Source organism: Dasypus novemcinctus, chromosome 8 (assembly GCF_030445035.2).
Source record: "Dasypus novemcinctus isolate mDasNov1 chromosome 8, mDasNov1.1.hap2, whole genome shotgun sequence".
Lineage (NCBI taxonomy): Eukaryota > Metazoa > Chordata > Mammalia > Cingulata > Dasypodidae > Dasypus > Dasypus novemcinctus.
The window spans coordinates 14566882-14588625 of record NC_080680.1 but is presented as its reverse complement, the minus strand read 5'-3'; the positions used below and the strand labels follow the sequence as shown (position 1 = coordinate 14588625).

General features: G+C 55.0%; 1 protein-coding gene and 1 long non-coding RNA gene across 4 annotated transcripts in view; one reads left to right on the top strand and one right to left on the bottom strand.

The window, feature by feature from the left end:
* Nucleotides 1-352: 352 nt before the first annotated feature.
* Nucleotides 353-4393, bottom strand: LOC111763026 (uncharacterized). Of its 2 annotated transcripts, none has more exons than XR_009186736.2 (4): nucleotides 4205-4393; nucleotides 3285-3384; nucleotides 2837-3168; nucleotides 353-791 (listed from the first exon to the last, which is right to left on the bottom strand). It is a non-coding gene; the product is annotated as an uncharacterized lncRNA (long non-coding RNA). The 2 variants fall into 2 exon arrangements; XR_009186735.2 differs by having other exon boundaries at nucleotides 2837-3009.
* Nucleotides 4394-4559: 166 nt separating this feature from the next.
* Nucleotides 4560-21744, top strand: part of SUSD3 (sushi domain containing 3) — a 32971-nt gene continuing 15786 nt past the window's right edge. For both annotated transcript variants that reach the window (XM_058301464.2, XM_058301463.2), the window contains exon 1: nucleotides 4560-4677. In XM_058301464.2, coding sequence (XP_058157447.1) covers nucleotides 4590-4677 — 88 coding nt within the window. In that variant the 5' untranslated portion in view covers nucleotides 4560-4589. The remainder of the gene's footprint in view (nucleotides 4678-21744) is intronic.

Sequence of the window (21744 nt, the reverse complement as noted above, 5' to 3'; positions counted from 1 at the left end):
TGATTCGTAATTCCCCAGCCTGGAAGACAGTTCCAATCTGCCACCCCGGCCCTTCCCTCCCAGCTCCTGCAAAGAGAAGACCCTGGGGGCGGGGGAGGTCAAAGAGCTCCGGAGAATGTTTTTCCCTTTTCCAATAGTTTCTATATTCAGATTTCTATAGGATCCTTCGATCCTGCTTAGCCTAATTTGAGCTCCAGGAATACTTATTCACACATTTAAGTGCATATTTGATTTTACAATTTGAATAGAGCTTTTTAAAGAATTTTTCTTTGTTAATTTGATATTACCATCCCGATGTATGACAATACACACTGAGCAAATAAGCAGACACAAATAGTCCCAAACACACACGTCGCTGATGTCACTTATAATTTGCATTCTTTTTTACAAAGTAAGTTTAACTGTAAAATAACATTTAAAAGACTTCTTTGAAGGCTCTAATTACTCTAATTTGCACTGTGATCATGCAGTTTTGCACAAGAATTTCATTCTTTAATTATTGGCTTCTAATCAAAATGTCCCCAATGCTTTAGAATACAATTTTCCTTTGCCTCAGAACTTTGCTTATTTCCCAATTTGACCCTGGAGGACCTTGGATGAGCACGACTAATTCCAGTACACACTCCCTGAGGTCGCTGAAGCTCGGGGACCCCGGCTTCCCTCGTGAACTGCTGTTTCAGGAACCTCCACACTCGGGGAGGGGCGCCCCCACTCCCGGGTCTCTGTGCCGGGCGGGACATCCAAGAGCCGAAGTCCAACCGAGGGCTGAGCATGGCACCGGCAGCAGCCACCTGCAGTCAGGAGAGGACGCAGGGCCACTAACACCAGTGCCAGGACAGGAGGCGGGGGTCTCAGGTTTGCTTTGCTCTGAGCCAGAGGGGCAGAAGTTGTCATGAAATAACCAATGTAAGCAACGGCAAACTCGGTTTATAATTACCATCACAATAGCTGAAGTCTCAGGGCTGGGTGCAGCTGGTTACAAGATAACCATAATAAAAGGTAAATTTAGTTGATAATTACCATTACTATAGCAAGCACAAGCTAGACCTGAAGTAGCCATTAACAAAGGTAAATTAGTCAAAGATCACCATTGCAATGGCCTGAAGTCTAGGCTAAATCCACCCAGTTATAGCAATTTCAAAATTAGCCTTCGGTTGTTTTATGTAATATAAAGGCATCGATACAATGATCTTAACGCTTAGTTTCCAGTAACTTTCCACTTAAAAACATTTGAGCAACTAAAACAATTTTACTAGGAACAATGTTGCTAAGTTTTTCTGCTTTTTCAGCAGTTGAATCAATTCCACTTGTGATTTCTTTTATACGTCAAATTCAATTGCAAGATAGTACTGACATTTAAAGACTCATTTTTAGGTGACCTTTCACAGCTATCCAGTTCGTAGCAGGTGAACCCCAAATCTGATTTTACGAGTTCCCAGGCATGAGCAGACTAATAAAGTTAAAGCAAGCACAGATGAGAACAGAAGAGAGAATTTTATACATTTAGCTTAGCGTGGGAAAGACCTGACTTTAGAATCACCCAGATGCAAAGCTCCCAAGGTCTGTCCATGGCAGAAACTTTGTGCATTCCATTAGTTACCTCCCACAAGGGGTTAAACCCTGCAAGCCTTTTTCACTGGAAGGATGGGAGTATTTAAAGGAAAAAGGCAGGGGAGCTAGGAAAGCCAGGAACCTTTGAATTAATTGTAACTGATGGCAGTTGAGGAGGCTCCTTAATCTACAAGGGCGACGTTTAGTAAATAGAGTGCATTTCCTCGTCCTTTTAAGGCAGAGGGTATTAACCTTTTTTTTCTTGTTAAGAACCCCTACTTTAAGGAGACACGATCACAGGGTCTCCGGCCCTCAGGTCCATCTGTCTTCTCCTTCCCTCCCACACAGGTTCAACTAAACTTCAGGATCCCAGGCAGAGCCCCTCTCTGCCGTACTGTAGCCACGTGGTGTCCTAACCTAAGAGCTGCCCATCATCTGGGAGGGTAAGACGCGCTCGTCAGTCTGGGGGTGTCCCACCACTAGCCCTGACTGAACAGACTGCTCGCCCAGTCAGTGTCCTGGAATTGGGAGCCCCGCTCGCTGTCCCCACATTCCAGGGACCAGGAGCTCTATGTGTCTGGGCATGCCCAGAGCCTTAGAGGTCTTGGGGTCCAGCTCCCAGACCCAACACCCAAGCCGGCTGACCCTAGGAGAGGGGCTGGGTTTGAGTGAGCTCACCCCACAGCCCACTCCCAGGGACCAGGTCCTCAGTTAAAGCCCAGGAAGAACTAGAGACTAATTGTCCTGTGACTTGCCAGCAAACACCCTCAGGGACCCTCCTTCCTGCCCTCCCCACCCCCAGACAACCTCGGTCTCTCCAGGGTGGAGAAGGAGCAAAACCTCAGGGCGCTACTGAGGGTGCAGCTCATGCCTCGCTGACTAATGCATTTTCAGTTTCTAAGGCATTCGAACACATTGCACAGACCCAAAATGAGGACAGCAGTAGTTGGAAGACTGAAGGCACTTTCAATTGAAGGGAGTTAACTAGTCATCTAAGGAAACACACAACGGGTGATAGCCATTCTGAACTTACAGAGAGGGCCTGGTGAACTCCCAGCAGACTCCTTCCTGACTCAGGCAATGTGCTCAGCCAGGTCTCAAGAGTGGTTTCACCCACCACCCGGAACTTCCTTGGATCTACATGGCATGGGGACTTGCCCCTGCCACCTCCAAAGAGGAAGCCGGAGGTGTGGGCAGACCAAGTTTATGTTCTGTGGGAGCATATCCAGGAACCCCCTTGAAAATGCAAAACCAAAAGAAAGCATGGGCAGGCCTTAAAACTCACCAGTCTTGGAAAGTGGATGTGACTCAAGTGATCGGGCTTCCGCCTACCATATGGGAGGACCTGGGTCCAATTCCTGGGGCCTCCTGGTAAAGATGTGCCTGTGCAGAGAGCCAGTGCCCATGAGGTGAGCCAGTGCCCATGTGGCGAGCCAGTGCCCATGCAGGGAGCCGGGCCTGCGCGGTGAACCAAGCAGCAAGATGATGACATAACAAAAAGAGAGACAAAGGGGAGAGTCAAGGCAAGACGCAACAGAAGCCAGGAACTGAGGGGGTGCAGGTGACAGGGAACCTCTCTCCACATTGGAGGTCCCCAGGATCGAATCCCGGTGAATCCTAGAGGAAATAACGAGAAGACAAAAAAAAAGAAGTAGATACAGAAGATCACACAGTGAATGGACACAGACAGCAAAAACAGCAGGGGAGGGAGGGGGAGGGAAAAAAAATCTCACCAGTCTCCGTTAGGAGTCAGGGAGCACCACTCAGCTGCCTCCTGGCTGGCTCGCCAAATGAAGAAGGGAAGTTTTGGATTCCTCAAGGATCTCGGCTATGCTGCATAAAAGAATTTAAGAACAGGCCAGTTTAGTTAGGCTAGTGAAAAGAATGTATTGGGAAATGGGGGAAAAGAACAGAGCTTGCTGAAACATGGGAGCAAAAGGTGGAAATGCACATCGAGACTTGGTGTGGGCTCCTCCAGGCAGAGAAGGCGAGCTCGCCTCGTGTGGTTACCTGTTAAGCTAATTATTCCTCCCCCTTGCTGATGCTAAAGGAAGGGGCCCCCGCTGTTAGATTGCCTACCCACCAATGCTGGGGCCAATGGTGAGGCCTGTTTGGAATATCCAGGGCCAAGGGGAGGTCCCAGAGAGAGAAACTAGGACCTCAAGGTTAAACTCAAGGTCTCGGCAGGTCTTGCAGCCATGCTGTCTGTCTGCCATGTTGCGGCTCACCTTCTCCTTGGTTCCTTGGCTAACCTGCCTCAACCTAGAGCCTTTGCACCTGCTGTCAGGACTGCCTCCCGCAGCTCCGCAGGAGAGGGGAAGGGGTATAGAGCTCAGCTGGAGAAGCCTTCCCTGGGCAGCCCCCCACCCTCCCTGGGCAGGGCTCCGCAGCTGGGCTAGGCCAGGAGGGGCCAGACCACAGCTCCGGAGCCCACAGCCTGCCCAAGATCTCGGGAGGGAGCTGGCGGGGAGGGCGAGCAGAGGTAGCTCCTCCAGGCAGCCCAGGTGTGTGGGCGTGGGGTGCCGGGCCCCCCACCACCAGACCACGGGGCCCCAACCTGCCACCGGTGAGCCTGGGCAAATGTGTCCTCACCGCCCACTCTAGACAAAATGTTTGCATTTATGGAAAGAACCCAGCGCGGGGCCTGGCGCACCTGGAGAGCTCGGTCTGCAGCCCTGGGTGCATCGCACCCCGCGGGCTCAGGAAGGCCTCTGCTCTCTGCCCTCCGCGAAAGCAGACCCCGTTCCAAAAATAAGTACGTGAGACAACAGGGAAAACCAAACTAACACAGGAAGGCCTCCGGGGTGGGCAGGACGGGGGAGGGCGCGCCAGGTGAGGGGCGCAGGGGCAGGTGCGGACGCGGAGGGAGCGGCCCCGGGCCGAGCCCCTGGGGCGAGACTTCCTGCCTCCCGAGCCCGGGGCTCCTCGGGCCCGCCCCCGCCGCCCGCGGGGAGGGCGTCCCAGGGGCGTGTCCCGCCCCGGCCCCGCCCCGGGCCGCCGTTCCGCAGTCCCCGCCGAGCCCCGGGGAGCGCGGAGGGATGCGGCGGGCAGGCGGGAGCCTCCGCGGCCGGGCGCGGTCCGGGGGTCGGCCCGGGGTCCCCACGCCCGCCCCGGGCAACCAGACAGGTGAGGGGCCGCGGGCCTCGGCGCCCCCTTTTCCCGGGCGGGGAAGCCGGGGCGCGGGAGGGCACGGCGGGGTCGCCCCGCCGGGGCTGGGGAGCGCGCCGGAGCCCGAGACGCAGCCTCCCCGCCGGCTGCCGGCGGCTGCACACCCCGAGGCCCGCGCGCCCATTCCCCCGCGGGGCGCGCCGAGGCGAGGCGCCGGGAGAGAGCGCCCGAGGGACGCGGAGGCCGCCGGCCCCTCGCCGCGGGCTCGGCTCCCGAGACGCGCGTCCGTGCTCGGCGCCGCGGGGAAGTGCCGCCGCCGCCAGTTGGGAAATCGGAACTGGGCCTCACCTTGCCGGCCCCCGGGGGGCGGGAAGCCGTGGGGCGAGCCCCGGGACGCGGCCCCGCCGTCCCCTCTGCGCCCCGAGCGCGCCGCAGGTGCTCGCTCTTCCTTCGTGGTTCTTGGGCAGCCGCGAGGAGCGGTGTTCGCCCCAGCCTCACTTTACAGGTGGGGAAACTGAGTCCGGCGCGGGGGGAGTGACTGCCCGAGGTCACGGCAGCGGGGTCTGACGTGCGCTCTCAGCTCTCCAAGGTCCGGGGGTCGGCCTCGAGGACAGCGGACTTTTGCGTTCGTATTGGAGTTCGAGAGTGTTCTAAAGCGGCCTCCTCTTCGGTGCCCACTTCTTGGGTGTAGGAAGGGTGTCTTGGAAGCTCCGGGTGCGAATGCTGCCTTTGCTCCAGACGTACTTTTAAAATAGAACCCTTTTAGAATCAGAACCGAACCGAACCAAACCCGGGCCCTGTCTCTCAGATGTCCCCAGCGCTCCCCTGCGTGACCGCTGCCCACCCAGGGTTAGGCCTGGGGGTCCTGGGCGCCCTGGCACCCCTCGGGCGGGCTCCGGGGCCGGGCACAGCACCTGCCCCACTTTGCAGAGGAGGAAGCTGAGGCCTGGAGAGGCTGGGCTGGCCTGGGGAGGCCCTGCTGCAGCGTGGACGCCGGCGCCTCCCCCTTCCCAGGCACCTGGCCCGGCCAGGAGCGCCCCGGGGGGGGGAAGGAAGGACTCCAGGAGGGCAGGCCCCCTCGGAGCACGGAGGGCAGGTTTCTCTCCCCAGAACTGCGTGGGCGACAGCCCGGGGGGCTCACGGCGACTTTCAGGATTTCGCAGGACGCCAGGGCGGTGCAGGGCCTTACCTAACCCAGGCGGGGAAGTCGAGGCCCAGAGGCGGGAAGTCGCTGCGCAGAGGTCCGCAGCTCAGGGCCTGGCCCCCCCTCCCCGGGCTGCCTGATTCTGTCTCCAGCCTGGTGCCACCTTGGCGCTGCATCGGTCAGGAGCACTTGGGGGTGTCCTTTCAAAAGGGTGTTCAAGGGAGGCCTCCTGGTGCCCGGCCACAGCCTGGGGACACGTATTCCTGAGCTCCTTTCACGTGCACGGCAGCCTTGGGGGGTGAGCGCTGGGGGCGGGGTTGGCCTGACCCAAGCCTCGCTGCTCCCTTGGAGTTGGCCAAAGGTCTGGGATCCCGAGCGGCTTGCATGTTTGCGTGCAGAAGGCTGTCTGCCTCTCAGGGGAAGAGGAGGGGCGCAGAGTCCAGGCCCTGCAGGCGCCCCCTGCGCGTCCTGCTGCCGCCGCCTCCTGCAGGGGTGCAGCTCCTCCAGGGCTGTGCCCGGGCTGTGCCAACTGCAGCCCTGCCCTGCTGGGTACCAGTGCCTGGGAGCTCTTGGCCCACCTCTAACCTGGGATGGTCACCCCCCCTCCGGGACTCAGTTTCCCTGTGTGCCCAGTGGAGGTGCTGTATACCTGCCCCCAGGGCTTGCGGATAGGACAGGGGAAGCCCGGGGTGGGGGCCTGGCACTCCACCACCCCCTTCCGGCGGCCTCGGTCTGGGTCTGTCTAGCTATGAAGTGGGCATGACCCCCTCTTCCTGTGGTCGTGTGAAGTGAAGGAAGGAAGGGGTTGAGGGTGCTTTGGGGACAGTTGGGCCCTGTCCAAAACACAGCCGTTGGGGGGGGGGATGTATTTCCCTCCTGATCTGTGAAATGGGTCGGTGCCCCCACTTTTCCCAGAGGGGGTGTGAAATTCCAGCCAGCCTGACTCAGCAGGCGCCGTGGGGCCCAGGGGGCCGGGTGGGGGCGGCGGCTCAGGGCGCCAGCTGATAATGAATAACTGGAGGGCTGTGTGCCCAGCGGGCCGTGGGGGGTGCGGGGGTGGCGCGGTGGGTCCGAGCCCAGGCCTGGGGATCAGGGCCGCCCTCCCACGCCCCCGGGGCCTGGGCGAGGCGCTGCCAGCCTCCCTCCCCCCGCCCAGCCCCTGGCCCTGCTCCCAGGCCCGTCGCGGGGCGCTCCCTGATTGGGGGAGATTGTCCAGGCACTCGGTGCCACGCGAGGAGGAACATGGGGTTCCGGCAGCGGGGGAGCGCTCCCTGGTGTACTGGCACGGGACCTTGGAGGACAGGGCGCTCTCCGCGGCTTGGCCACCCAGCGGGGCTGCACCCATTTCACAGAGGAGAGACTGAGGCCCACTGAATAAAGGGCGTGAATCACAACGAGAGGGCCCGGCGGAGGCTTCCTGCCCCGTGTCGCCCGAGCTGCTGGATAAAAGCAGCACAGCTGCCTGGAGCCTCCATTTTATCTCCCAGAGATTTGGGGGTGGGGATGGGATTAGCCCACTCTGTGCCAGAGGAGAATACATATCCCTGGATATGAGGCTTACCTGCCACCCAGGAGACCCGGATGCGGACATGGTCAAGGCCTGCAGCGGCTGAAAGCCTGTGCGTGCCCCCTCCACGGAGGCTGGCTCAGAAAGGGCAAGCCGCTTGCCTGAGGAAGCACAGCCACATGGAGGCCTGGAGCCGCGGGCTCTCCCTGCAAGGGGGCTCGGGCGCCCTGTGCTCCGCCCTTCTGGGTGCCTATGCCATCTGCTGTCACCTAGAACTCTCCGGGAAATCCCCTGTGAGTGTCCCATTTACGTTTGGGGAAACTGAGACCCAGAGCGGAGGCACACAGAGTCTCTGCCCGGTGGCCACGGCTGCCAGTCCCTCTTTCTCCTGCAGCTGCAGCCTGCCTGAAAGATTACTTATTTACCTGGGCCTGCAGCGGGCAAGGTCAGCTCTGGGGGCCGACAGGGCGCCGGGAAGGAAAGCGGAAGGGGCTGTCCTGCTGCCCAAGGTTCCAGATAAAAGATGAACAAACAAGGAGTGCTCAGATGCCGGCCTCGAGGGGTCTGGGAGGAAGAGGCCCCGCCAGCCCCTCCACTTGGCAGCTTGGAGGCGGCTGGAGGCGGCAGGTGGCCTGTCTCCCAAGGCCAGTGCCCTGCGGGTCCCTGCCGAGCCCCGGGCGCGGGTGGGAGGAGGGCTCTACGAGGCCCTGGTGTGTGCCCCCCCCCACTGTCCTCTGAGCTGTGTGAGGGCCAGCACCCCCCCCCCCCCCTTTTCTTTTAAATCTTGTGGTTTTCTTCTAAGATTTATTTGCACATAGCAAAACACAGGGACCAGGCTCTAGAGTAAAAATTGAGCCTGGAGGTAGAGTGCCTAGCCTTCCCTGGGGAGGCGGGTGGCGGGCAGAGCAGGGGCTAGAGGTGGGGGACGGGGTGGGGGTGCAGGGCGTGGGAGGGGCAGGGCGGGCTCCCGGGACCTTGGCGCAGGAGATGAGCCTGGGGCCTCGGGAGGGCGCGGGCGGCGAGGAGGCGGCCTCCAGCAGGGCTCCTGCATCTGTAGGAGGCTCTTCCTCGAGAGCCTGGAGCCTTCCCATTTGGGGTGTTCTCCAGGACAGCTGGGTGACGGCCCTCCAGAGGCCCCTGGCAGGGCTGCCCCTGGGCAGCTGCATCTGGGGGCAGAGGGTCGAAGTCAGGCCTTAGAGGAGGGGAACGGGAGGCCTGACCTGCCTCTAGGCATGGGCAGGGGCTGCTAGGGAGGCAGGGAGTGGCGGGCGGGCCTGGGTCTGCAGGCTGGTGGGGGTGTGGGGTAAGTGGAGGCAGTGGGGCGGGCCTGGGTCTGCAGGCTGGTGGGGTAAGTGGAGGCAGTGGGGCGGGCCTGGGTCTGCAGGCTGGTGGGGTAAGTGGAGGCAGTGGGGCGGGCCTGGGTCTGCAGGCTGGTGGGGTAAGTGGAGGCAGTGGGGCGGGCCTGGGTCTGCAGGCTGGTGGGGTAAGTGGAGGCAGTGGGGTGGGCCTGGGTCTGCAGGCTGGTGGGGTAAGTGGAGGCAGTGGGGAGGGCCTGGGTCTGCAGGCTGGTGGGGTAAGTGGAGGCAGTGGGGCGGGCCTGGGTCTGCAGGCTGGTGGGGTAAGTGGAGGCAGTGGGGTGGGCCTGGGTCTGCAGGCTGGTGGGGTAAGTGGAGGCAGTGGGGCGGGCCTGGGTCTGCAGGCTGGTGGGGTAAGTGGAGGCAGTGGGGCGGGCCTGGGTCTGCAGGCTGGTGGGGTAAGTGGAGGCAGTGGGGCGGGCCTGGGTCTGCAGGCTGGTGGGGTAAGTGGAGGCAGTGGGGAGGGCCTGGGTCTGCAGGCTGGTGGGGTAAGTGGAGGCAGTGGGGCGGGCCTGGGTCTGCAGGCTGGTGGGGTAAGTGGAGGCAGTGGGGCGGGCCTGGGTCTGCAGGCTGGTGGGGTAAGTGGAGGCAGTGGGGCGGGCCTGGGTCTGCAGGCTGGTGGGGTAAGTGGAGGCAGTGGGGCGGGCCTGGGTCTGCAGGCTGGGGTGTGGGGAGGCAGTTCTGCGTGTGAGCCGAGCCCCTTTGCAGGGTTGGGGGCTCGGCTCCATCCCTGCCTGGCCTCGCGCCTCTTGGGAATACCTGGGAGGTGGGTGCAGCGAGGACTTCACTGACAGGAAAGCGGGGCCTGGCGCGTGGTGTCGAGGGAGCGTCTCCCTCGTGCTGGGCCTGGCTCCGAAACCTCCATGTCGCCCTCGCTGGTCCAGGACCGCCGCGCGCAGGTCGCCCTGCTCCGGGGAAGCTGCGGCCGAGGGAGGTGAGGAATCTGGCAGGCCTGTGCCCGGAAGTGGGGGTGGGTGCCAGGGCCATCCCAGAGCACGCTGTGCCCCCCTCAGAGCGGGGCGAGGAGGGCCGAGGCTGCGGCTTGCAGCCCCCACCTCGAGACCGCCTGCAGGGCCTCTGGGGGGGGCCCTCCCTGCCGCCGGCTCCGCCCGTTTTATCCTTCCAGATCCTTCTCTCCGCGGGCACCTAGGGTTATGAGGGTCGGGTTTTTAAAAATATTTAATGAAACTTGCTCACAGAATGCTGTAAATCACGTGTTACGTGGATTTCAAACTGTGAAATCCATGCTTCAGTCGCTTCTGACACGTCACACATAGACTACGGCTTTAATGAAACGTACTCACAGAAGGCTGTAAATCACTTTACATGGTTCTCAGGGCTGAGTGAAATATGTTTCACTGGTTTCTAAACACTTACATAAGACAGTTTTAATGAAATAGAATGGCATAAATTACAGGACACAGTTTTCAGACCTGAGTGAATACTTTTTTAAAAATTTACTTTTATTTTGAAATAATTTCAAACTTAAAAAAAAATGCAGAGCAAGTGGGTAAACCTTAGTGTTTGAGCACTTGCTTGCCATGTACAAGGTCCTGGGTTCAATCCCCAGTACCTCCTAAAAAAAATAATTATAATAATAATGCAAAAAATCCCAGTATACTCCTGTAGCAGTTTGATATTGATGAATTCCAAAAAGACATATTGGATTATGTTTGTAAACTGAGCTCTTCTCGGGCATATTAGATTATATTGGATTCATACGTTTACTTGATTAAGTAGTTATGGAAACCTCTTGGGTCAGTAAGTTGTCGAGTCTTGGTGGGTGGGGACTCACAGGTAAAAGGCATGCCAGGGACAGAGTGGAGGGCTTTTATGTTGGAGTTTGATGTCAGAGCTGGAGCCCCAGGGAGAGAGACGGAGCCGTTCGCCTGATAGTCTCCAGCTGACCTTGTGGAGAGAGGCAAAGCCCAGAGAGCCTCACAGTCTCCAGCTGACCTTGTGGGGGAAACAGAGGAGCTGAGCCCAGAGGAACCCAGGAAGCCTGAACCCTGGCAGACGTCAGCAGCCATCCTGCTCCAACACGTGGAAATAGACTTTGGTGAGGGAAGGAACTTATGCTTTATGGCCTGGTATCTGTAAGCTCCTACCCCAAATAAACACCCTTTATAAAACCAACCAATTTCTGGTATTTTGCATCAGCACCCCTTTGGCTGACTAATACAACCCCCTACCTACACACACAAAAATTTGCCAACTTGTAACATTTTACTGCATTTGTTATATGAATCTGTCATCCGTCTGTTTCTGCCTATACATTTGAGTGTAGGCTGTTTACGTCAAGCTCCTTTACCTCAATATTTCCATGTACATTTCCTAAGAACAAAGATATTCATTTATGTAACTACAGTAAGTGCAGTAATCAAGTTCTAAAAATGTAATGTGGCTGTAAAGCTTGTATTCCAGTGTTTTTCATTGGTCCATAATGTCCTTTTGGGCATTTTCTCCTCCGTTATTAGATCCAGTCCGGATCATGTATTGCACTTAGTTGTCCTTGTCTGTATCTCTTTAGTCTCTCTCTCTCTCTTTATAATCACGTAACATGTATACATCATAAAATTTCCCATTTCAGCCACTGCCCAGCGTACAGTTAAATGGCATTTGTCACATTCCCAGTGTTGGACTACCATCACCACCATCATTACCAAAACTTGTCCGTCCTCTAGATACCCTGCACCCATTAGGCCTTAATTCCCCATTCTCCCTCCTTCTCCCCATCCCCTGCAACCTGCATTCCATGAACTTGCCCCTTCTAGTTATTCCATGTAGTGCAGTCATACGCTACCCACCCTTTTGTGCCTTTGCATCTGGCTTATTTCACTCAGCACGATGTCTTCAAGGTTCATCTGTGTCGCGTGTATCAGGACTTCTTTTTATGGCTGAATAATATTCCATTGTATGTATATACCACCTTTTAGTTATCCGTTCGTTGGCTGATGGACATTCGGGTTGCTTCCATCTTTTGGCAGTTGTGAATAATGCAGATAGGACCATTGGTGTGCAAATATCTGTTCATTGAAATCCGCTTTTCAGTTGTTGGGGGTCGATAACGTAGAAGTGGGATTGCCAGGTCATATGATGACTCTATACTTTCTAAGGAACCACCACTCCATTTTCCACAGCAGCTGCAATATTTTACATTCCCACGAACAGTGAGCAAGTGTTCCTCTTTCTCCACATCTTCTCCAACACTTACTTTCTTTTTTAATAGTGGCCATTCTAGTGGGTACAAAATGATGGTTTTGATTTGCATTTCTCTAATGACTAATGATGTTGAGTATCTTTCCATGTGCTTATTAGCCATTTGTTTATCTTTGTAGAAATGTCTATTCAAGTCTTTTGCTCTTATTTGAATAGGCTGTGTGTCTTTTTGTTTGAGTTATAGGAGTTCTTTATGCATTCTAGATTTTTTTTTTTTAAAGATTTATTTTATTTATGTCAGCTCTCCGTGTGTGCGGTGCCACTCCTGGGCCGGCTGTGCTTTTTTCACATGGGGCGGCTCTCCTTGCAGGGCGCACTTCTTGTGCATGGGGCTCCGCTACACGGGGCGCCCCTGCGTGGCACAGCACTCCTTGCACGTGGCAGCACTGCACGTGGGCCAGCTCACCACGCAGGTCAGGAGGCCCTGGGTACTGAACCCTGGGCCCTCCATAGGGTAGGTAGATGCTCTATCAGTTCAGCCATGACCGCTTCCCACATTCTAGATATTAAACCCTTATCTTACGTAAAGCTTCCTAATCAAAGTCCTGAAGATATTTCTCTGTTTTCTTCTAAGAGTTTTATAGTTTTAGGTCTTGTCTTTAGGTTGCCAATCCATTTTGAGTTAATTTTTGTATATTGTGTGGGGTAAGGGTCCACTTTCTTTCATTTGCATGTCAATATCCAGCTGTCCATTTGCTGAAGAGACTATTTTTTCTCTTTGAATGGACTTGGCATCCTTGTCAAAAAACCAGCTGGTCATGTGTGAGGTTTCACTGCAGAACTCTCAGCTCTATTCCGTTGGGCTATACGTCTGTCTTTGTGCCAGCATCATACCGTTTTGATCATTGTGGCTTTGTAGTAAGATTTGAAATTGGCAAGAGTGGTCTTCCAACTTTGTGTTTTCAAGGTGGTTTTGGCTGTTTAGGTCCCTAACCCTTTCATATGAATTTGATTATCGGCTTTTCCATTTCCGCAAAGAGAGCTGTTGGAATTTTACTTGGGATCACGTTGAATCTGTAAATCGCTTTGGGTAGTGTTGACATCTCTGTGATATTAAGTCTTCCAATCCATGAGCATGGGCTATCTTCCCATTTATTTAGATCTTTAATTTCTTTCAGTAATGATTTGCCATTTTCTATGTACAAATCCTTTATATCCTTGGTTAAATTTATTCCTAGGTTTTTTATTTTATTTTTTTTTTTAAATATTTATTTATTATTATTATTTTTTAATTACATTTAAAAAAATATATGAGGTCCCATTCAACCCCACCGCCCCCGGTTTTTTATTCTTTTAGTTGCTGTTGTAAATGGAATTGTTTTCTTGACTTCCCTTTAGACTGGTCATTGCTGGTATATAGAAACCACTGATTTTTGTGTGTTGCTCTTGTACCCCGCCACTTTGCTGAATTCATTTATTCGCCTCAGTGGCTCTCTTGTAGATTCTTCAGGATTTTCTGTATATAGGAAAATCATCTGTGAAGAGGGATCATTTTACTTCTTCCTTTCCAGTTTCGATGTCTTGTTGCTTTTTCTTGCCTAGTAGATTGACGAGCAGCAGTGACAGGGGGCATCCTGTCGTGTGCCTGATCTTAGGAAGAAAGCTTCCAGCATTTCACCATTGAGCATGATGTCATCTATGGGTTTGTCCTATATGCCCTTTATCTTGTTGAGGAAGTTCCAGTCTCTTCTGAGTTTTCTGAACAGGGTTGTTTTTATCGGGCTCATACTCTCAGTGCTTTTGTTTCTTTTAATTTGACAGCATGCCCTGTGCATCTTCTGAGGTCAGCCTTTCAGTGCTGCTTTTTGTCTGTAGTCGTGGTTGACAGCTTCATCCTTTTACTTGGTTGCGTACTATTCTGTTTGGCACGCACCCCTCCCCCTTTTTTGTACGCCTCAGCTAGGATCTTGGGAAGGCACCACACCTGTCCATTAGACGCGCTTCATCTTGGGCTGTCCGCAGAGGCCCTGCGCCCCGGGTGGGCAGGGTGAGGCTGCGGGTGCAGAAAGGGGAACCCATTTGAAGGCGCTCACTGTGAAGTGAAACCATTCTGCAGATGCTATCTCAAGAACAGGCACCCTGTCGCCCAGCGACACCCTTGCTGGCGGGACGTTTACAGGCAGAGAACACAGGATGTGGCTGGGACGGCAGATGAAGCATGAACCGAGACGGGGGCCCCGCGACCTTGTTTTTTTCAGCATTGGTTGACGCCTCTCCCCACCCCACCGTCCACACACACGGCGCACAGGTTGGTGGGCAGCTCCTCTGTCCAAGACAGCTGCGGGAAAGGGCCCTAACAGGGGTCCCCCTTGCCGGGGGCTGTCGTGAGAGGGGCGTCGTGCTAGTTCCTTGAATCATCACCCAGCCTTATGTGGTAGAACTTTCTGTTATCATCTCTGTTTTACAGGCGAGGAAACAGCCCAGAGAGGGAAAGTAACTAGCCCAGGGTCACACAGCTCCATCTGGCTCCCGAGGGTGGGCCTTACCGTCCCTGGTTAGTGGAGCCCCTTCCCCTCCTGAACGCCTGCTTTCCCCCTGTCAGATGCCAGGCTCAAGTAGAAGAACCATTCCATTCCAGGTGAAACCATTCCATTCCAGGCGAAACCGTTCCATTCCATTCCAGGCGATCTCAGACACATCCATGCAGTGTGGCACGTGCTCTCTGCAGCGTCTCCATTCCGGCCCCTGGGCAGGAGGTGGGACAGAGGCACAGGGGACAGGGGACATACCCAGGAGGTCAGTCACCTGTGGTGGTGCACGAGCATTTCTCCCAACCTGTTCCTGTAAACCATACTGCAGAGGTGAAGGGATTTTATGCCCCCACACCCACCCATTTGACTGTACCTGCTTTAGCTCCTCTCTCTCCATCCTCCTTTATCTACCCATTGGTGCATCTTATTTTTCTCATGAGGTGCCAATTTTATTAAAAAATTTTGTCTCCAGGTTCACTGTTGTATTTTATTTTTAGAGCACTTGTAGGTTTACAGCAAAATTATGCAGAAAGTAGAGTTCCCCTTTACCCTTCTCTTGCGCACACCCAGTTTTCCCCATTTTGCATTAGTGTGGTACCTTTGTTAAAACAGATGAGCCCCTGCTCCTATATTATATTACTAATTAAGGTCAGTAGTTCACGCGAGGTGTTACTCTGCGGTATACAGTTCTGTGAACTTTTTAAAACAATTTTTATTGTGGTCTCACATGTACAGTACAACATCATTTCCCCTTTGCACCACGCGCAAGTCCACATCAGCGGCTAATCTGTCCACGATGTCGTGCCGCCGCCACTGCCTCTGTGACCAGAACGGTCCACCGCCCTCCAGCCTCACACGATGAAGTCGAGTTGGTCGGCTCGGCCTTTCGCTGGGCACGGGTGCAGCCGGCGCGGGGCGGGCGGCGGTCAGCGGCGACCCTGCCGCCTGGCAGCCACCTGCTCCGGGGCTGGCCGGCCCCGCGCTCGATCCCCAACCTCGCTGTGCCCGGAGACGGCCCCCCAGCCCCCGCCGGGCCTGCGGGGACACCGAGGCGGGTGGCGCTCAGCTGGCCCCTGCGTCATCGCGAGGCGTGACGCTGCCCCCGTGGAGGCGTCCGGCCGTGGGGGAGGCTCGCTTGTGTCCCTGCGCGGGTCGTGGGGGAGGCTCGCTCGTGTCCCTGCGCGGGTCGTGGCGGAGGAGAAGGTCCCCGAGGGGGGCTGTGTCAGCTGAAGCGTGCGGATGCGGAGCGCCGGGAACCGGTTGGCTTTTGTAAGGGGTGTTTATTTGGGGTAGAAGCTGACAGTTACAAGGCCCTGGAGAGTCCGACTCAAGGTTCGATAGAAGTATTTTCTCACCAAACTTTTGCCAGGGGTTGAAGCAAGACGGCGGGCGACGCCTGCGCGGGTCCCGCCCTCCTCTTCCTCTGAAGGCTGGGTGGGCCCAGCTCCTGCCAGCTCTGCTGGGGGCTGGAGGGCTCGCTTCCTCCAGCCTTGGCTGCTCTGTTCCCTTCACAAGGTCGGCTGTGGACTGTCAGGGGAATGCTCCTCTCTTCCCGGGCCGCAGGATCCTCTTCGGGGTCTGTGGCGCTCCCTCCCTCTGGGACCTTCTTTACGAGTGTCCGTTTATACAGCCTACCAAGGGCGCAGGGTCTCAACCACCGATGGGTCTGGTCTTGATGAGATTAAGGGAACGCAGAGCCTTTGAACTTAAATCGAAGGGTATCGTGCCCAGAGGAACAGTTTACAGGCATGGTCAGTAGCTCCTTGGAGTCCATAAATAACATCACGCTGCACGGAGCCTGCAGGGAAGGGTGCCGGGGCAGAGGGAGCAGCGTGTGGGTTTGGGGTCCTGCAGGGAAGCCCCGGTGTCCGTGATGGGATGGGGGAGATGAGTCAGGCTTTGGGTCTTTCTCATCCCAGTGGGGAACAGCCAGGGATCCCCCAAAAGGGGCGTGGTCTGAGGGGGTTTTTCTGGGTCACTGGAGCTGCCGTGTTCAGGGTCCTCCACGTGACGTGGGCTGGTGGGTGTGGGGCGCCTGGAGGACTGGGGAGGAGGGGGCTCGGGGTGCATTTGGGTGGTGGAGTGGTCAGGCTTGGAGCTGGCCGCCTCCTGGGCCAGGGCTGATCCCAGCATCCCTGGGGCCGGGCAGTGGTGATTCGGGCCAGCGGGAGGGGGTTGATGGGGCAGGGGTGCAGGAGGGGCAGTGAGCAGACCAGTGGCATGGACGACAGGTGGGACAAAGGAGGGTTCAGGAAGACTTGGAGGAGAAGCTGGTAGGATTCGGTTGCCAAGATGTGGTGGTGGTGGCAGGGGTAGAAATGAAAACTCATCGTTTTGGGCCAACACCGTTGTCCTCCGTGGGCAGCAGTGCTGGGCTCGATTAGTGATGTCTGCCTTGGCCTGAGAAAGGGAAAAGAGTGGAGTGTGTGGGCCACGCGTTTGCCATTCCTGACTTAGCCCAAGGTCCTTGCTTGACTGAGGGAGAGAGAGACCCAGAATGAGAAAGGCTTGTCCCAAGTCACACAACCAGAGCCAGGACGAGGACGTGGGGTCCCCAATGTCCAGCCCTGAACCCAGCTCCATGGTTATCCTGGCAAACGGAAGGGTCTGAGAGACAGGATACTTTAAAGAAAATGGAACTCACCAGTGGGGCTGATGCCCGAGCCTGGGGTCCAGAGGCCCTGGAGGCTCAGAGGCTGCAGCTTCTGGTTGGGGTGCTGGCCTTCCCTCAGAACCCGGGGATGGGGAGCTCCTGCTGGGGGAGTCCTTGCAGCTGCGGTGCTGGGGTCCGGGGGCAGATTCCTTCCCAGTGATGGGTGGCCCTGCTTGCATACCCTCTAGGGTGGGAGCTCCCGCCCTCCCTCCAGGCAGCTTGTCCTTTCTTGAAGAGCGAAGCCTCCCAGAAGAATTGTTTTTAACTTTATAAACTCTTTCATCTTAAATCTGAATGGGAAGTAGCAATATGAATTCGTGATTGGTTTCTTGGAGAAACTAACCAGCAGTGTCATTCCCGGCCGTGCCCGCGGTAAAGCTCGCTGGCGGCAGTGGACGCCCCGCAGCCTCGGCCGGGGGCGCTGAGCCGGCTTTCCGTGGAAGCACCCAGACCTGGGGCGGAATTCTACGAGCGAGTTCACAGAATCCCGCTTCTCCCCAAAGCAGGAACGCGAAGGCCTCCAGGGCAGGGTTCTTACCTCTTCTGTTCCACAGACCCCTTTGCCGGGTGAAAACCACGGCGCCTCACTGAGTCACACTGTTCTGCACACTGTTCAATAAATAGACCACACCCGCCCCAACGCGTCCCCACGAGAACCACGTGTTTTGAATTTCATTCTCGCGCACAGAGCCCTTGCCAAGAACCTCTGCTCGAGGGTCTTGTTAGTGGTCCCAGGAGCCCACTTCCAAAATCGGACCAATGTGACCTTCAAAAAGATCAAGGGGAAAAAAAAGGACCAGTGATTCTGTGTATTTCCTGCATGATTTTTCTATAAACCTACAACTTAGCTAAACAAAACAAAACAAACACCTCCAATATGGAGTTAAACGCAACAAAAATGTTAAAAATCTGTGTGTATTGTGACACCCAAAGGGAAAAAAAACAACTTTGTCTGTGGTTTGTCTTTGATTCCTTGTTCCAAGGACTTTTATGTGGCTCTTAAAATCTGCCTCGTGGTCTCTTCCCTCCAAGGTCCGGGATCCACCTTTGGGGGCCACCCAGATAGGGGGCCCTGAGCCTCGCCGGCCTCCCTGGAAAGTGGGGCTCGGGCGCCCGCTGGGTGAGCCCGGAGTGGGTGCGCCCGTAAGGATTTCCCTGCCTCGGCAGCAGCCCTGCAGAGAGGGGGCGAGCCAGGGGGTCTCCTCGTTGCCAAGGGCTATGGTGGAGGGGGCACTGGGGAGAGAAGGCCCGCTGGCCACGGCGGAATGGAGAAGTCGCAGCTCTAAATCGAGGACTGGGAAGTGCTGGCGGGCGGCTGGGGGCAGCACCACGTGGCTGTCCCGTGGCCTTCCCGCTGCACCTGCCACGGGTCCAGAACCCCGCGCGCTCGCTCGCTGGTGGGGCAGCCCTGTCCAGAGCCGAGGCTGCTGGGAAAGCAAAGAGGTTCTTCCTTCCAGAGGCGCTCGGAGCGTGGTGCTTGTCGGCGAAGGCAGGTGCAGTCACGGGCTCATGCATTCGTTCGTTCCCACCAGCGAGGTGCCGGTGGCTGCAGCGCAGGGTGAACGAAGAGCCGGGCTCTGGAGCCCGGGTTCGAGCCTGGCCGGACGGTGACAGCTGGGTGACGGGAGCCGCTGAGATAAGCACAGGCTTACGTGGCGTCATTCAGGGCCAAGGTTCTGCCTGGGAGGGAGCTGCGCCGCCCCCTGCCTCCCCGGGGTGCCCCTGGCCCCCCAGCTCTGCCCACTGGCCGCCCCTAGACAGGACAGCCCCCCCAGACCTGCCCTGCATGCCACCCGAGAAGTAGGAGATCCCTCCCCCCGCACCCTTTCCAGCCTTCATGTGGTCTTTTTCATCTTGACCCAGCGCAGGGCAAAACCCCAATAACTTAGGTTTTACATTTGCATTTCTTTGATGGATGGAAAAATGCCTCCCCCTGAGTTTGCACAACAGCTTTATTGAGATATAATCCACGTACTGTACAGCGCACCCGTTCAAAGTGTACAGTTCAGTGTCCTGTAGTCTATTCACGCTTGTGTGTGCACCACAACCGGTCTGGGGACATTTTCATGATCTCGGAAAGAAACCTCGTAGTCTTGACCGTCATCCCCGAATTCCTTCTCCCCCATCCCAGGCAGCCACCAACCCACTTCCTGCCTGGGTGGACGTGCCGCCTGTGGACGTTTCGTCTAAGTGGGGGCTCTTTTGTGACCGGCTTCCTTCACTTAGCTTCCGCTCTTCAGGGTTCATCCATGTCCAGGCACGTATCTGTTCTTCATCCCTCTTTCTGTTGCTGTGTAGTATTCCATCGGATGGGTCTGCCACAAGTTACCCAGTCATCATCGACTGACTGAGTTGTTGGCACTTTTTGGCTATTATGAATAACGCCGCTAGGAACATTGGTGCACAAGTTTTTGTGTGGACATTACGTTTCATCTCTGTATACACCCAGGAATGGAATTACTGGATCATGTGATAACTCTTACATTTAACTGATTAACGAACTGCCAGGCTGTTGTCCAGAGCGCCTGCACCATTTTACCTCCCCACCGGCGTTCTATGAGGGGGTCCAGTTTCTCATTTCCTCGCCCACACTCGTTTTTGCCTTTTTGATTGTAGCCACCCTAGTGGCTCTGAAACGGTGCGCCATTGCGGTTATGATTTGCACTTCCCTAATGACTGCTGTTGTTGACCGTCTTTTCATGAGCTCCTTGGCCATTTGTATATATTATTTAAAGAAATGTCTATTCACAGCCTTTGCTCCTTTTAAAAATTGAGTTCTTTGTCATTTGAGTTGTAAGAGTTCTTTGTGTTCTGGATATTAGACCTTATCACGTATATGTTTGCAAATATTTTCTTCCATTTTGTGGGTTATCTTTTCACTTTCTTGATTGTGTCCTTTGAAGCAGAAGAGTTTTTAATCTTGATGAAATCCAATTTATTTTTTCTTGGTTACTTGTTCTTTAGATGTCATTTTTTAAAAACCGTTGCCTAATCCAATTTATACTTGCTTTTTTCTAAGAGTTTTTAGCTTTCTAGTTAGGTCATTGGTCCTTTTTGAGTTAATTTTTGTGTATGGTGTAAGGTAGGTATACAAATTCATTCTTTTGCATGTGGATATCCAGTTGTCCAACATCATTTGTTGAAGAGACTATACACTTACCATTGATTTGTCTTAACACCCTTGTTGAAAATCAACTTACCATAGACATACAGGTTTATTTCTGGACTCTCAATGCTATTCCATTGAGCTATGTCTGTCTTTATACCAGTACCATACTGTCTTGATTTCTGTAGTTTTAAGATAGTTTTTTTTTTTTTTTTTTTTTAATTAGAGAACTTGTAAGTTTACAGAATAATCGTGCATAAAATACAGAATTCCGGGGTGGACTTGGCTCAACGAATAGAGCATCTGCCCAGCACATAGGAGGTCCACGGTTCAAGCCCCGGGCCTCCTTGATGTGTGATGAGCTGGCCCATGCACAGTGCTGATGCGGGCAAGGAGTGCCAGGCCACGCAGGGGTGTCCCCCATGTAGGGGAGCCCCATGTGCAAGGAGTGCGCCCCGTAAGGAGAGCCGCCTAGCACGAAAGAAACTTAGCCTGCCCAGAAGTGGCGCCGCACACACGGAGAGCTGACGCAGCAAGATGACGCAACAAAAAGAAACACAGATTCCCAGCGCTGCTGACAAGAATAGAAGCGGACACAGAACACACAGTGAATGGACACAGAGAGCAGACAATTGGGGGGGGGCGGGGAAGAAGGGGAGAGAAATAAATAAAAAAACAAATCTTTAAAAAAAAACACAAGATTCCTGTATACCACCCTATTATTAACATCTTGCTTTGATGTGGTCCATTTGTTACAGTTGAGGAAAGCACATTTTAAAAAATTGTACTATTGACTAGAGGCCATGGTCTAAGGGTTCACTCTTTGTGTGGTTGCAGTTCCATGGATTAAAAAAATTTTTTTTTAAATTCTAGTACCATATATACAACTGTGACAGTCTGAATTTGGAAGATTATGCTTTTGAACTAATCCATTCGTTTTGATTGGGCTACGTCAGTGAGGCGTGACGTGGGCTCCTCCTGCTGGAGCTCGTATAAACAGACACGGAGAGAGCCGTGGGAGAAAGGAAGCTGCCATATTGGTCCTGCCAGGTGGGAGAGGACTGCCAGAAAACAGCAGCCCTGAGGGCTGCGCGAGGTCCCAGGGCCTGGAACCAGAAGAGCACGGAGGTATGGGAAGGGCTGGGCCCTGGGAGCAGCTCAGGACCCAGAGCCCAGGCTGAAGAGACAGCCATGCTGATCGCTCACAGCTGAATTTGGGAAGAAGGCGGAACAGCCAAGACTGAGAGAGGCGGCCGGGCAAGAGACGAGCCCTGTGCCTGGTTGCCCACCGCTGAGCTCCGGGAGACGGTAGGTTCTGGAGGGGAAGGCAGGGACCTGGGCAGAGAGTGCCTGCCATCTTGCTTTCCACGTGGCCCCTTACCAGGGTCGGTTGTCGTTGACTTGGTGAGAAAGCATCCCTTATGGTGCCTTGCATAGGTATTTCATGGCCTGGAACTGTAAGCTTTTACCCTAAATAAAATTCCCATTATAAAAGCCAACCCATTTCTGGTTCTTTGCGTCGGCAGCCTTTTGGCAAACTTAGACAACCACCTAATGTTTCCCTTTTTATGCACTTTCGCTTATATATTTCAGCACTGCTAATTACTTTCACAGTGTTGTGCTACCATCA